Source organism: Poromitra crassiceps (assembly GCF_964638095.1).
Source record: "Poromitra crassiceps genome assembly, chromosome: 23".
In the NCBI taxonomy this organism is placed as follows: Eukaryota; Metazoa; Chordata; class Actinopteri; order Beryciformes; family Melamphaidae; genus Poromitra; species Poromitra crassiceps.
This window is the reverse complement of record NC_139639.1, coordinates 17558801-17572638: the sequence shown is the minus strand read 5'-3', so window position 1 is coordinate 17572638 and position 13838 is coordinate 17558801. Positions and strand designations below refer to the sequence as shown.

At 44.8% G+C, this 13838-nt stretch overlaps 3 protein-coding genes across 5 annotated transcripts in view; all 3 read right to left on the bottom strand.

The window, feature by feature from the left end:
• Nucleotides 1-178: 178 nt before the first annotated feature.
• casp8 (caspase 8, apoptosis-related cysteine peptidase) lies at nt 179-6409 on the bottom strand. 2 transcript variants are annotated; one of them, XM_083659425.1, is made up of 12 exons: nt 6237-6409; nt 5534-5700; nt 4979-5169; nt 4730-4835; nt 3790-3919; nt 3631-3680; nt 3133-3196; nt 2872-2945; nt 2668-2779; nt 2368-2495; nt 1886-2265; nt 179-733 (listed from the first exon to the last, which is right to left on the bottom strand). In XM_083659425.1, exons 2-12 carry the CDS (start codon nt 5645-5647, stop codon nt 604-606), a joined length of 1479 nt encoding a protein of 492 aa, XP_083515551.1. In that variant the 5' UTR covers nt 5648-5700; nt 6237-6409; the 3' UTR covers nt 179-603. The 2 variants fall into 2 exon arrangements, with proteins under 2 accessions (XP_083515551.1, XP_083515550.1); XM_083659424.1 differs by having other exon boundaries at nt 5591-5700; nt 6237-6361.
• A 546-nt stretch (nt 6410-6955) lies between these two features.
• catip (ciliogenesis associated TTC17 interacting protein) lies at nt 6956-10210 on the bottom strand (the record flags this gene model as incomplete). The annotated part of the gene is made up of 9 exons (XM_083659025.1): nt 6956-7144; nt 7366-7454; nt 7716-7792; nt 8312-8436; nt 8536-8703; nt 8871-8957; nt 9133-9188; nt 9485-9670; nt 10096-10210. The coding sequence occupies 9 exons, from the start codon at nt 10208-10210 to the stop codon at nt 6956-6958; spliced, it is 1092 nt and encodes a 363-aa protein (XP_083515151.1).
• Nucleotides 10211-10632: 422 nt separating this feature from the next.
• LOC310797125 (caspase-8-like) overlaps nt 10633-13838 on the bottom strand; it is a 29086-nt gene continuing 25880 nt past the window's right edge. The window contains exons 2-6 of one of the 2 annotated variants that reach the window (XM_083659435.1): nt 13331-13725; nt 13114-13148; nt 12307-12421; nt 11660-12203; nt 10633-11442 (exon numbers count right to left, since the gene is read on the bottom strand). In XM_083659435.1, the coding sequence (XP_083515561.1) occupies nt 11292-11442; nt 11660-12203; nt 12307-12421; nt 13114-13148; nt 13331-13718 (1233 nt within the window). In that variant the 5' untranslated portion in view covers nt 13719-13725 and the 3' untranslated portion in view covers nt 10633-11291. The remainder of the gene's footprint in view (nt 11443-11659; nt 12204-12306; nt 12422-13113; nt 13149-13330; nt 13726-13838) is intronic. The other variant, XM_083659436.1, reaches the window with a different exon arrangement.

Below are 13838 nucleotides of genomic sequence, written 5' to 3'. Positions count from 1 at the left end.
TAATTTGTATTAAAAAAAGAAAGAGATAAAATATATAATTGATCTAATTTATTTATGTTGATCTCTCCCTTAAATGTCACATTCCTCACATACCTTGCAACAATTTGATGCCACTTTAGTTAATTTAATGTTAGATCAGCCTGGAATGGTGATCAAACACTATTTCACAAGAGGGGTACTAAACTGAGTTTTAATGACAACATTCACCACCTTTTAAAGTGCTGTGATCTGTGATGTCAGTATATTATGACAAGGAATCTATACACACACCTTCAAAATGTTATAAATGTATTTTCTCTCTCCAAAAGGAGGATAATTACAAACATCTCAACAGACAGAATTCATAAACAAGTAAGAAACAACTTATTGGGGCAACTAACAACACAAGCATAATTTATATTCAGCATTTAGAAGTTAATGAAATCACAAAAGCACAATTGATATTCATTCAAGTTAATAAAATCACATTTTCAATACACGGAAGTTCAGAAACACAGCCGACCACGCTCACAGACAGTCTCTGGCTCGCACTGACAGCGAAAGAGGTCAACTTGAATCCAAAGCTTTGGCACGGTTGCAGCGCTGCACTTGATGGCAGTCGGCTCAGACAAAGTTGAGGACGAGTTTCTTGGTGAGGGTGTACTTGGGCTCTGGCATTTGTTTGTGCTTCAGATACTCGCCTTTGCTGACCTCCCTGTTCACACGTGTCAGAACGCTAAGAATATCCTCCTGGCTGCACAGAAAAATAAAGGGAACACGTTACATTGGGAAATGCTAATGTTTTCCAGCTCATTCAGGATGAGACATCTTCTGATGCAGAACTGATCACACCATCACAAAGTACAGTTTATCAAGGTGTATTATATATAACATCTATTATACCATCTTATGGAGACTTGTCTCTAGTTATAATTTAAACATTCGTCTTGAGTCTTGGTTCTCTCCTTTCTCTGAGTGAGTGAGACTCATTTGTAAATTCACATTTAACTTCCCTGCTAAAAAACCAGTATTATAGACTAGCAAAGCTGGTTTTGCTCAACTTTCCAGTCTTGCTGGTGGCCAGCTTAGAGTGTGTTTTGGGCACAATTTGTGTTTTTGTTTTCATTCAAAACGTTTAAAAGGAAACTAATCTCTGTCCACACGAGCGTTTCAGCTGTGGTCCAGAAAAAATCCACATCCAACCTAAAGCGCCTGAAACCGTATCACTTATGACTATTCACGTACACTGGGCATGCATATGCTCGTGTAAACAGGAAGCAGATTGTCCAACCACTCTGTTGGTTGGTAAGCTAAATGACTAAAACTCAGTCCGAGCTATCTTAAGGCAGTCTTTTTCATTTATCTTTATATATTATATTGATGCCGATTAGACCCATTTTATCTTGTGTTTCTAGAGTTGCATTTTTACAGCCACGTAAGGAATTGTTAATGTCATATTTATTTACACCCCCCCCCCCCCCATTTTTTTCCCTCCCCAATTGTACATCGCCAATTTCCCCCTGTCTAAGCAGTCCCGATCATTGCTCCACCCCCTCTGCCGATCTGGGGAGGGTGTACTGTAGACTCACATATCTCCTCCGATGCATGTGTAGTCGCCAGCTGCTTATTTTCACCTGACAGCTAGGAGTTTCACCAGGGGGACGTAGCACGTGTGGAGGAACATTATTCCCCCCAGTTCCCCTCCCCACTGAACAGACACATACCCTTACCCTTGCCACCTGCAGGGACGCCCGCCCAAGCCGGTGGTAACAACGGGGGCACGAACCTGCCTCGTGTTGGTAAGCGAGGGAAATAATAAGTAAAAAATAAATGGTTGCCCGTTGTGTGTGAGTTTTTTAACTACTTTGTTAGAACGGCTTCAACAGTCCCTGGAAGCTCCTCTCACCTGGCCACTGATCTCTCCAGCTGCCTGCACAGCTCCTGGATGTAGATGGAGCCCAGGCTAGTGTGGCGGAAGGACTTGCACTCCGACACCGTGGCCATGCCCACCAGGAAGTCTGCATCCCACGGCACCGACTCGGCCTGGACAGGACCCGCGTCTTCCTCCAGGCTGCTCTCCGCTTGCCTTGGCCTGGGGGGGCACGGCATCGCTCCTTTCTGGTACTCGTCACCCTGACACGCCTGGATGAAGAAGAGCTTGGGCTTCCCTATCAAGGTGGGGGCGTACCTGCCGGTGAACGGCCGCGTTAATTCTCGGAGGTTCACCTTCCCCTCGTCGGTTCCGAACACGCAGCCCAATTCTCCGTGGGAAAGGACGCACACCACCTGAGGTCAGAGGCAGAATCATTTGAAAACAAACCATCTGAAAGCATAAAGGAGCGTTCGTCCAGTGATGACGTAACATCAGAGATGTGGGATGCTGCTCACCAAGGCATCTTCTTCCACAAAGTCCCGTTTTCCGAGCTGTGCTAGTTCCTGCCGCATGTCATCTGCAGTCAGATCTTTACGTACCTCCACCTCAAAGCCAAGTCTGGAGAAGATCGCACGAAGAGCTTCTGTGCGACAGAGAACAGACCATTTATTTTATTGTGCAGGGTAAAAACTTACATCTGAACATCATCCTTGACCTGCACTGACTCTAGTCCTGGTAGCTGATAGCAAAACAATCACACAAATCAGTTCAGATTGACATTTTGCCCCTGGATTTTCAAATAGAACGATACCCACTCTCATCCTCCCGAGTTCCTGCTCGATTCTTCAGCTCATGTCCCAAAAACTGCTCATTGTTGATGATCATACAAACACCACGAGGGTTGTGAGTCAGCATGTAGTACTCCACCTACAGGATATAAGCACACATTACATTTGACTGTTTCAATCAATGAAGAGTTAGTCATCAAAACGACATGAGTGCATTGTGTGAGTGGCTACCTGATCATGAAGAGAGCTTGGCTCAGAGTCGGAGAAAATACTCTGCTCCTCTACAGATGGCAATGCAGTTTCACCTAATGGATGAAAACACATAGAAATTAAAAGGAGTCTGCCTTTTACATGTGTGGACAAAATAATGGCATAAGGGTGCGTTGGAGAATGTTTGTTGCGGGATGGGCTTGAGGGCCATTATAAAATATATGTGTTGTGTGTGTCAAATGAATGGACGAGTAAGACAGTGACAGAGTTGGAGAAACTTACGGCTTGGCTGAGTCTCTGATACAGACAGACTATGTTGTAGTGGTTGAGGGTTGCTGTTGAGCCTCTGTGGGAAGAAATAGATTCCCAATGGTCAGTCAGCTTATTACAGGCACACACAGACCACCCTGGCCACCAGAATAATGTTGTACGTTTCTGCAATCCACAGATGTTTACAATATTACGTTTCTGAACCAAAAACACGTTGCATATCAACATTTCTAGATATGTGTATATCAACGTTATAGTCTGCTATTGAAATAGCACGGTGGCCAGTAAGGGTGCTGTGGCCGGGGGGGATGGAGGGCGTAAACACTCGGCTTTCCCACCGGAGAGCCGCGTTCGATACCCAGAGTTTCCAAAGTCAATTTCAACGGTATGTCACATTTAACATTTGTTATTGAAGCGTAACCCAAACCATAATCCTAACATTAACCAAAGTTGGTTTACTTGCCTAAACATAACCAACGTTGTTAAAGATATATGCACAGACACACACACCTGGTTATCCATGCTGAAATGGGAAGATGGTCCGGCCCGATGTTGAAACCCTGCAAATAACACAATCACCTGGTGAATTTTGCAGTAATACATTATTAACATGTATATGTTCTTGTGTGTGTGTGTATTAGTGTGTGTGCGTGCGCATGGGTGTAATACCTTCTCTGTAGCGCTGTATCATCTGAGCCAGTTGTGCATCACACTCCAACAGTATTTCATGCAGCTTGTCCAGTTTCGTATTGGACAGTAACCCTGTCCGCTCCATTTCAGCAAACACATCCAATACTGTCTGTAAGAAACAGAGAAGATGTTTACGTTCCTCTGTGTCTACAGAGGCTTTGTAGTTGCATCACAAATCTCCACATCTGACACGATCATGGAGGTCCAATGGAGCTAGTTAATATGCTGAAATTATCTACAGGATTCCCACACCTTCTTAAACATCAAATTCAAGGGCTTTCCCTGCCCAATTCCATTAATTTCAAGGTTCAAGGGCCCAAGAAGGCATAGTTTGAGACATGGATCAAGCTTAATTACTGTTACAAAACGGAGATTTTTTTATTATGAGAACTAGCAGGCTTTACAGAAGCTCACACACAACAATTAAAAAGAGAGGCTTGAATGAACAAGCTCAACCGTGCTCTGTTACAGTGATGGAAAAAGAACTTCAATTTCTATTCTTGCACAAAATGTATAGATTCAAGCACTTTCAATGACCCATGTCTATTTTCAAAAACTTTCAAGGCCTTGACGGCACCACCCCCCCCCCCTCAAATTCATAAAATTTGAAGGCTTTCAAGGACCCATGGGAACGCTGTATCTTAACACAAAATCGATCTGATGTATCGGTGGAAACAGATGTATCGGTGGAAACAGATGTATCGGTGGAAACGGATGTATCGGTGGAAAAATAATCAATTCTCAGAAAAGACCCATGTCTATTCAGTTCTGTTCACACTGCCAAGTTGTACGCTTAAAAACGCAGCCAGCTTTTCACAGCCACTGTAAGTAGCCAAGAGCTGAGGACCTCCATTATGTCACTTGAAAGCTCTCTATTCATGTATGTGTGCAGTGTCTTTTTTTCTATCTATGTTCTCACAGTGCAAGACTCCATTTGTCCTCTGCCCAGCTCGCGACCCAATAGGAACTTCATGCTTTTGACATTCTCCTCCGTCGTGTCCTCATGTATTTGGTACAGCATCACCCTAATAAGAGTGAAACATTAGAGCACAGGGAAAAAGGTGAGGAGAAAAAACAGACACACTCAAACATTCGGGAGCAAAACTGATTTTATTTTCAGCTTGGCGTGATGTTGGCACGTGCAGTCAAAACCTCTTGTTGCTTTCACCTGTAATCAGACAGAGCGGGGCTTGCATCGGTCTGTGTGCCAAAACTTTCCTCTGGTCGGCGGCTGTCTGTCTCCAGGAGGCTGAGCAGGTCCGCACGACGGATAGTGCGGAGCAGTTCGGACAGGAAGTCATGGTTCTCCATCAGACCTTTCTCTTCTAGCCTCATGAACAGCTGCTTCCCATCCTTGACCTGTATGAATGGTGAATGGTAAATGGCCTGCATTGATATAGCGCTTTTATCCAAAGCGCTTTACAGTCAGTAGGTACATTCACCCATTCACACACCGATGGCGGCAGGCTACCACGCAGGGTGCTGGCACACCAACGGGAGCAATTTGGGGTTCAGTGTCTTGCCCAAGGACACTTCGACATGCAGACTGGAGGAGCCGGGAATCGAACCACCGACCTCTTTTATCCAAAGCAATTAGTGGACGTCCCGCTCTACCTCCTGAGCTACAGCCGCCCAAGGAAAAAGAGCAAGGATCAGGAGCTCATTCTGGCACAGTCAGTGTGGCGTTAACGATGACCTGCTGCAGGAGGGATACATTGCTCACCGTCTCCAGGCGCTTCCTGTTGAGAACGTCACGACACAGGAAGCAGAGTGCGGCCACCTCAGAGGACTCCAGCTCCTCATCGATGCGGGACAGCTGGAGCAAAGCCAAATCCATCACACAGCCACTCCCACCAACGCAGGCCTGGTCCTCAACTCTCCAGGTCAGTCCTATGAGAGGAAGAGGAATAAAGTGTGTGTGTGTGTGGGGTCAATAAAAATCCATGTCCTATTTATATTATAGTAGAACATTAAAAAAATATATATACAGCACATACAGACCTGACTGTAGTAGGAACATTACAGGAATATCATAGTGACTATATATATATATATATATGTGTGTGTGTGTGTGTGTGTGTGTGTGTGTGTGTGTGTGTGTGTGTGTGTGTGTGTGTGTGTGTGTGTGTGTGTGTGTGTGTGTGTGTGTAAAATAGCCATTATGACGATGACGCGGAGCGCACACACACACACACAGAAATAGGAATTTCACAAATTCATTTTTCTGAGTGGACTTCCCCACTAAATTCACAACACAATTTGCCCAGGCAGCCAAGGGAAGTCCACGGTCCAGAAGTTTCTCAAGATAAAAGTTCTAAAGAATCTTGAACTTTTAAAACTTGACTTAAATTGCCCCAAACCTGTACTTTGAGTTGTTTGGCGAGTACAGCACTGACAAAACTAGTTAGCTAGTCCCCAGAACGTACCTCCAATTACGTTGAAACTCTTCTGACGCTCCTCTATCGAAATTTCCGTCCTACAAACGAATACACACGTATTTCCGTATACTTCTCCTAATGTGACCGACACGTTCTTACAACTATAAACGCTACTTCTTTTAAGAAGTATGGGCGCTGACAGGCCGCCGGTTTCTCTTTCCCTTGCGAGTTTCACTTTGGACTGTGGAAGGAGAAGAAGTTTGCACGACAGTGTAAAATGCTCCAGAAGAATAATAAGAGGTTTTCCGGTTACAGCTTTCAAAATAAAATTGTTGTAAATTGACAAACATGCTGCAAATCTATACTTACACGAACGCAAACCCGCCCAACATCCGGCATGACGAGTATGAACTATGGGCACCTTGACAGCTGAACTGCCAATGCCATTGGTCAAACAGACATGCTCCGCCCAACCAAGGATGAGATAATGAACTGTCTAAGAAAACAAACACACTGGGCTATTAGAAACAAACAATTTTAATCAAAATTTGACAGAAACGTTTTGACAGTATCACACACAGCTCAGGTGAAGTCTCCTGTTTTAATGTTTTAATACATAATCATTTATTCTCCATCTATTCACTGTCATTCAGGGGAAAACACAAGAGGGAAAACAAATACGAGCTCTAGCCTTTATAGTATTTGAAGTGACTTTAAGTGAATGGGAGGATATAAAACCAGGCTGAGAGGCGCCTGTGGACGTGCTTTCAAAGTGAGGTTGTTTTGAAGCTTGGTTCTGGGGGGCGGCGGGAGGCGAAGGGGAGGAAGTACTCTCTGGCAAACTTGTAGATGTCATCTGGCTTCCTCAGCAGCAAGAACTGCAGGAAGTCAGCCATGAGGGCACGCAGCTCTGGGTGCTGCCTGAGGTACGAGGCATGGTCTGCCTTCAGCTCCTCCTGGCACACAGAGGCACACACGCACGCGCGCGCGTGCGCGCACACACACACAACACACACATTTGTATTGTGTTCCGTTCAAAGCAAGTGTAGATTAAGCTGAGACGTACTGTATGTGTGGACATTGGTTTAGTCAGGTATGAAGTCCAAGAAGGAATTATTTTTTCCTTTCACCCCTGAATTAATGTGTAACTGATGGGATGATGGATGCTGGTGGTCACCTTTCGGTCCAGGAACTTGGAATGCATCTCCATGTCCTCTTCCCAAACCAGGGGTCTCCTCTCAAACACCGGCTTGACATTCAATAAGTCTAACTCACACACACACACACACACACACACACACCCACACACACACACACACACACACACACACACACACACACACACACACACACACACATAGCATTTCCTAAGATATCATTGACTTGATCACACATAAAAGGGTGTGTGTGTGTGTGTGTGTGTGTGTGTGTGTGTGTGTGTGTGTGTGTGTGTGTGTGTGTGTGTGTGTGTGTGTGTGTGTGTGTGTGTGTGTGTGTGTTTCTCGAGGTGTGGGTGGGACAGGCTACCGTTTTCTAGCTGTGATGGCAGCTGCAGAAGCCTCATTATGACCGGTGAGCCCACCTGCACTCTGCTGGCCAGGTGCCTGATCAGAGAAAACACACTATTTACTAAAGCAAATCCCAACAAATCGAAGAGAGAGACAGAGAGACAGAGAGAGGGAGAGAGAGAGAGAGAGAGAGAGAGAGAGAGAGAGCAAGGACATGTCAAGTCCCTTTTGATGTAAATTTCAAACATGTTCTCTTAGTAAGTTTCATGCCTCCTCCATCATACAACAATGTTTAACCTGAGTTCACTCCTCTCCCAATGTATTACAAAAATCTCCATAGTAGGCAAATTAAAGTCACAACAATGGCGCACATTCATATTCAGCTTTAGACCAATACCTTGGTTTGCCAATAGAATACAGTATATCAGGCTGATATTGACCGTGAAATAAAAACCAGACGTTGGCCGTCAATATCATCCTATGGCTATGCCAACATGATGGAGGTGAGGATGAGATTTCACTCAGCTTTGAGGAGTCATATTGGTTGAACACTAGTGGTATACACCAACACTGACCAAGCATAATGACCTGGGGAAGTGATGTCATTGATCTTACCCATCAGGCAGGAAGTAGCACTGCCAGGTAGCGGGGACGTCCTCCACAGAGTCAACCCTCCTTTCCACCCCGAACACCTCCACCGTCTCACACTCCACATCCAGCTGCTTTGGACCAAGTTCACTCTGACCAGACAGACAGGCGGAGCATGAGAAGACACTCTCCGAGCAAAAGACACTGACTGAAGAGGGCTGACAGTGACACACACATGAATAAACACTTACATAAGTGGTGTGGGTGATGTGTAGTTCCTGGTCGAAGAAGATGAAGGTCATGTTTTCTGGTAGCTTCTTCCTCAGAGCGATCAGACGCATCAGCAGTAGGTTGGAGCCCTCAGTTTGCAGCCCTCTTAGAGCAGGTAAGGGAAAAGAAACACTCTCCTTCGTCACCTCCTGCGCATGCACGCGCAGGCACACACACACACACACACACACACACACACACACACACACACACACACACACACACACACACACACACACACACACACACACACACACTTCAGGCTCTTGGCCAGTTGACTCTTCTCATCCTCCCTCTCTGGTGTGTTCCCTCTCACCTCGCCTACAGTGGTAACTTTGTCGATCACCATCTGGCCGTCACGCTGCACCATGTGACACCTCCTGTCCAAACTGTGGCCCTCGAGCTGAAGACGGGATTCAAAACAACAATAACAACAACAACATGAAACATAACCCCCGTCAGCATATACAAAATCAAAACAGTCAGGCAGTCAAGCCAAAGTGTAGCGTTACAACCTTTTCTGACTGTTACAGCTGACCTATATTAAGATAGCAACACACTAGATGTGACTGACTCACCTTGACATACTCGTGGTAGTCTTGCTCCAGCGTCTCCAGGTTGGTGGATATGTAGGCTTACATGGACAGTGAAGGCAGAACAGAAGGAGAGAAACAGAGGGTATTCACCTTATGTAGAAGAGACCGTCTGGCTTGAGAGACTAACAGGAAGTGTAAATACATTCGGAAGTTCCGATTGTATTTACACTTCCTGTGACTCATAAACCTAGTCTGACTCATAATGTGAATCAAACTAGGTTTGACCAGGACTAGTTTGATCAGGTAAAACAGCTGGCGTTTTGAACAGGAAGTTGTGATACAATGGGTCAAGTGGGCGGGGTTAAGGTGACCTGTCACCTCTCTGTCCTCTCACCTGTCACCGTTGTCCCACAGGGGGTGTCGTCTATGGCTCCTTGGCTGTGGGCCTGCAGCAGCAAACAGGGCTGCTGGGCTCGACGGGCAAACTCCACTGTCACACTGAACTTCCCCAGCTCTCGACCGCCCTGCGACACCGTCACCAGAGAGTCGGAAAACACACACTGCTGCAGCTCTGTGGGCTCTGGGAGAGAGATGGTCATGTTTGAGTTATAATGCCGTTTATTAGGGGTTGGGTTGTAGCCTATAGGTTTTATTATAATTATTTTATTAATGTTAATATTTGTTTGCTTTGTTTAAGCACTGTCTCTTCATGCCAATAAAGCCCATTGAAAGTGAATTGGAAAAATGGGGAGGGGGGGGGGGGGGGAGAGAGAGAGAGAGAGAGAGAGAGAGAGATAGTTGTAGCAGCGCATGTGATGTTTTTGCTAGCATGGTAATAACAATGTAGCAAGACTGGAAGATGTGTCAGACTGCTGGTAGTGCTAACTGCTAACCCTCAGTCAGTCTCCTCAAACCATCTGGGAACCCATCGGTAAAAAAAAAAAGTCTGTCTCGAGAGATTACCTCAAACACTGCAGGCTAGCTAGAAACACATTGACAATTTACCAATGCTGGACAGAAAGCCGAGAGCTTCGTCAGAGGTTTGAAACTCTCCTCCGTCGTGTCCCTCAGCCTCGGTGGAGGTAGCGGCAGCAGGGTCGTCCTCCAGCCGGACTTCCATGACCACAACCCGCTGACAGGCAGGAACTAACAGTCAAATGAGCCGCTACGTGTCTCCGACAGCGTCTAAAGGCAGTCTATCGATGGCAGAGGGATTGTTTTATCATTTTAAAGCTATGCAGCGAGATGTTATGTTTGACCTCTTTTTGGATGAAGGAACACAACTACAACTCAAGTTGTCCTGGCAACGACGCTACAGTACCGTAAGTTTTCTTGTATCTGCGCAGTCGAAAAGTCAAACTGATGATGACGCACCTACAAATGTAGTTTGGGTTTAGACCGGGGGCGGGGGGGTTCAAATCAAACCAATGTCCGTGTTTACCAACAACACAGTCTGATAAATCTTGGGTAATGGAAAGGAAGAGAATTCTCACAGCAGCCAAAAAGATTTTCAAAATAGTAAAAAATAAGTTTATTCCCAGACAAAAATCTGCAACAATAAAAAAGAGGCAATGATTCAAGAATAAATGATTTTGAATGATTAAGAAAACAAAGTAGTTATACAAATATAGAAATGTATATATAAGAAATTCTGGTAGCCTATTCATATTTCAATAGTAAATCAGTTGCACAAGTGGTGCACATAAATGTCACATCCTGTCAGTGTCTACAATAGATAATCTCACAAGAAGAAACTTGAATTTGATAGCTGTGATAGAGTAAATGCAGCTCAATTACTGGGGTATGTATGCTACTGCAGTGGTTTTCAAACTTTTTCATGTCAAGGAGCCATAAACGGACACAAATTAGACCACAGACTCATTTGATAAGATTTTGTCCCAGGGTTCCCCATCTGATAAGATTTTTGCTTTGGTGACAACCCTCCCACTCTCCTGGTCCTGTCTTGCAGGAGCCTGGTGTTGGGGTCATTAGGATGATTGGGTGCACCTGGGATTAAGAAGACCTTCAGACCATTCCCTCCTTACCGATGCACCCTTGGGATTGTCCTTTTGGCCGACTGGTTAACGTGTTGCTCTTTGGAATGACAGACCCGGGTTCCATTCCCGCCTGTGCTGTACAATATACTGTACAGTATATACAGTACAGTATACCGTGTTTGCAGCATTTGTGGTGATTTAGCCTCAGTTTGAACATGGCGAGAACACAAGTTTCTTCCTCAGGGTGACCTTTCTAGCTTCAGGCATTTGCTTCACTGGACGACCACGGTCGAAGCCGTCTTTCTGGCTTACATCATTGTTCACCCGATAGAGAATGCTCATGAGGTCATCACGACTGAAACAAACACACAAAATAGTAACATGTTACCATCCATCACTATAATTCAGTGGACAGAATTACATCAAATACATTTTACAGCATAATAATACTGCAATGGCAATGATCAGATCATCAACTCGAAATAATGTAGTCAAAGTAAGACCAACAATTTATCTAAATTTGGATATTTCAAGTCCAGTTATCAACACATACTTTGTTTTGATTGTTTTACCTCGGACAGCCGTCGCGTAGCTGTTGGCACAGGGACTGCATGAACCAGGTCCCACCGCTGTGTCTGTATGATTTGTAACCCTCTACAGTGGAAACGGCAACCAGGAAATCTGCATCCACAGGGATGTAGACGAGTGGACCAGAGCTCGCATCATCAGCCTCCAGGTCCGAATCCACTCGCGGCTGTATGGCTCCCCCCTGGCAGGCCTGGATGAAGAAGACTTTGGGCTTGCTGCGGAGGGCGGTGCAGTTTGCCCCATTGAACGTCTTCGTTATTTCATTAATTGGGAGGAGCGCTCCATCGACCCCCTTGACACCACCTGTGTCTCCATGACTCATCATACAGCAGATGAAGGCGTCGCCATGCTGAGGAGGAGGCTGCTGAAGGTCGGTGAATGCACTGCCAGACCACTCCTGAACGTTGAGCTGAGGGATGTCTGTCAGAGAAGCAAAGCTTTTCAGCACCCGATCCATCTGGTTCTTTTCTCGGTCTTTACACATGAGCACTCTGAAGCCCAGCCAGCTGAACACCTTTGCCAAACTTTCTGCAGGGAAGGGAAAAAAAGACCCTTGACTCATTAATTACCTTGAACCATCAACAACACAAGTAAATAATGTAATGCTGTAAACATCGACTACATAACATACGAGCATCCTCGTTGGTTCCCGTTCTTGTCTTGTATGTCTTGGCATCATAGAAGATCTCGTTGTTAATGATCACACAGAGACCCACAGGCTTGCTGCTCAGCTGATACTCCTCACTCTACAAACAGTGGAAACAGAAACTACAGTTTGATGCAAATCCATGATGGCACACCATGCTGTCAGTTCTAGGACTACAAGAATTTCTATAACCAGATGTGCAAAATGACTGCTCACAACTCCTCTATGAGCATAGCATTTTCGGCACTTTAAAATTAATTACTTATTATACGTACTTTAAACATGTATTCCCACTTTACCTGAATATGAATACCCATTATATTTTCACATAGTGAGTGGAAGCAGATTGGGCATTTACAATGATGCCATCATTAGAAATTTCACCTCATGAATTATTAATCTTCTCTAATAGCACTGATTCTATATGTTGATTTGAACTACAAAGGAAGCATCGCAGACTTTGTTCTGATAAAGAGCCATCTAATTATTTGGAAGGAAAATGCCAAAACGTGAAAATAAATAAGCAAGAACTTAAACATTGTTAGTGTTGGAGTTACTTGGAGTTTGAAGTTACTTTGAGTCATCATAAAATGTGTTGGACGCTGCAGCTATATCTCCTTGATGTGTGTGTGTGTGTGTGTGTGTGTGTGTGTGTGTGTGTGTGTGTGTGTGTGTGTGCGTGTGTGTGTGTGTGCGCGTGTGTGTGCGGCCTAGGCTGAATTGGGCATCAGTGTGTTTAGTTAATCTCACTGAAGCTGTTTCATGCTTAGGTTTCTCAAGTAAAGATGTCACCTCATTTCTTCTTCCACTGTCTTGGCACAGGACATCTGGAGAAATCAGAGTAAAACAGAATTACACCCCAAAACATAAAAAAAAACTTTCGGACAACTTTGTGATGAAACCTTTAGATGTCAACTTAATGCACTTAGTATAATACGATCAAATGGAGATGTGAGAAATGAACAGACACATTGATTGCTATAGCATAATTATGTATGTGTTAATGTACCTTTATTGTGTAATGGGCTGTCTGTTGTATCAACAGCATGATAAGGAGTTGCATCAGTACTTTGGATGGGGATACCGGTAGATGGAGGACGGACCGGGTAGCCCCACTGCATGTGCTTCAGATCAGGGAAAGTATTGTCGATGTCCTTGTCATGTTGTAGAAGGTGCAGGAAGCTTCGGCAGGTGTCTTCTCCTTTATTCATAAGCTTATCCACAAGTCTGGTAACATGCCCGCCCTTATCCAGTCCACTGATGTCTTTCAGGTTGATGTACTCACGCCGAGTTACCAGTTTATTCTCATAAACTTTGTCAAGGATGAGTTGGTAGTCTGAACACAGAATGTCCTGAATAGTTATCTTATTACTTCTCACTGATTCTGTGGCTGCCATGCTGGATCTGAGAGAGAGAGACAGACAGACAGACAGACAGACAGACAAGAGACATCTTATTATTTGTATTTGTATGATGAAGACTACTCTAACTACTAAACTTTTGAGAGGGGTTGGTGT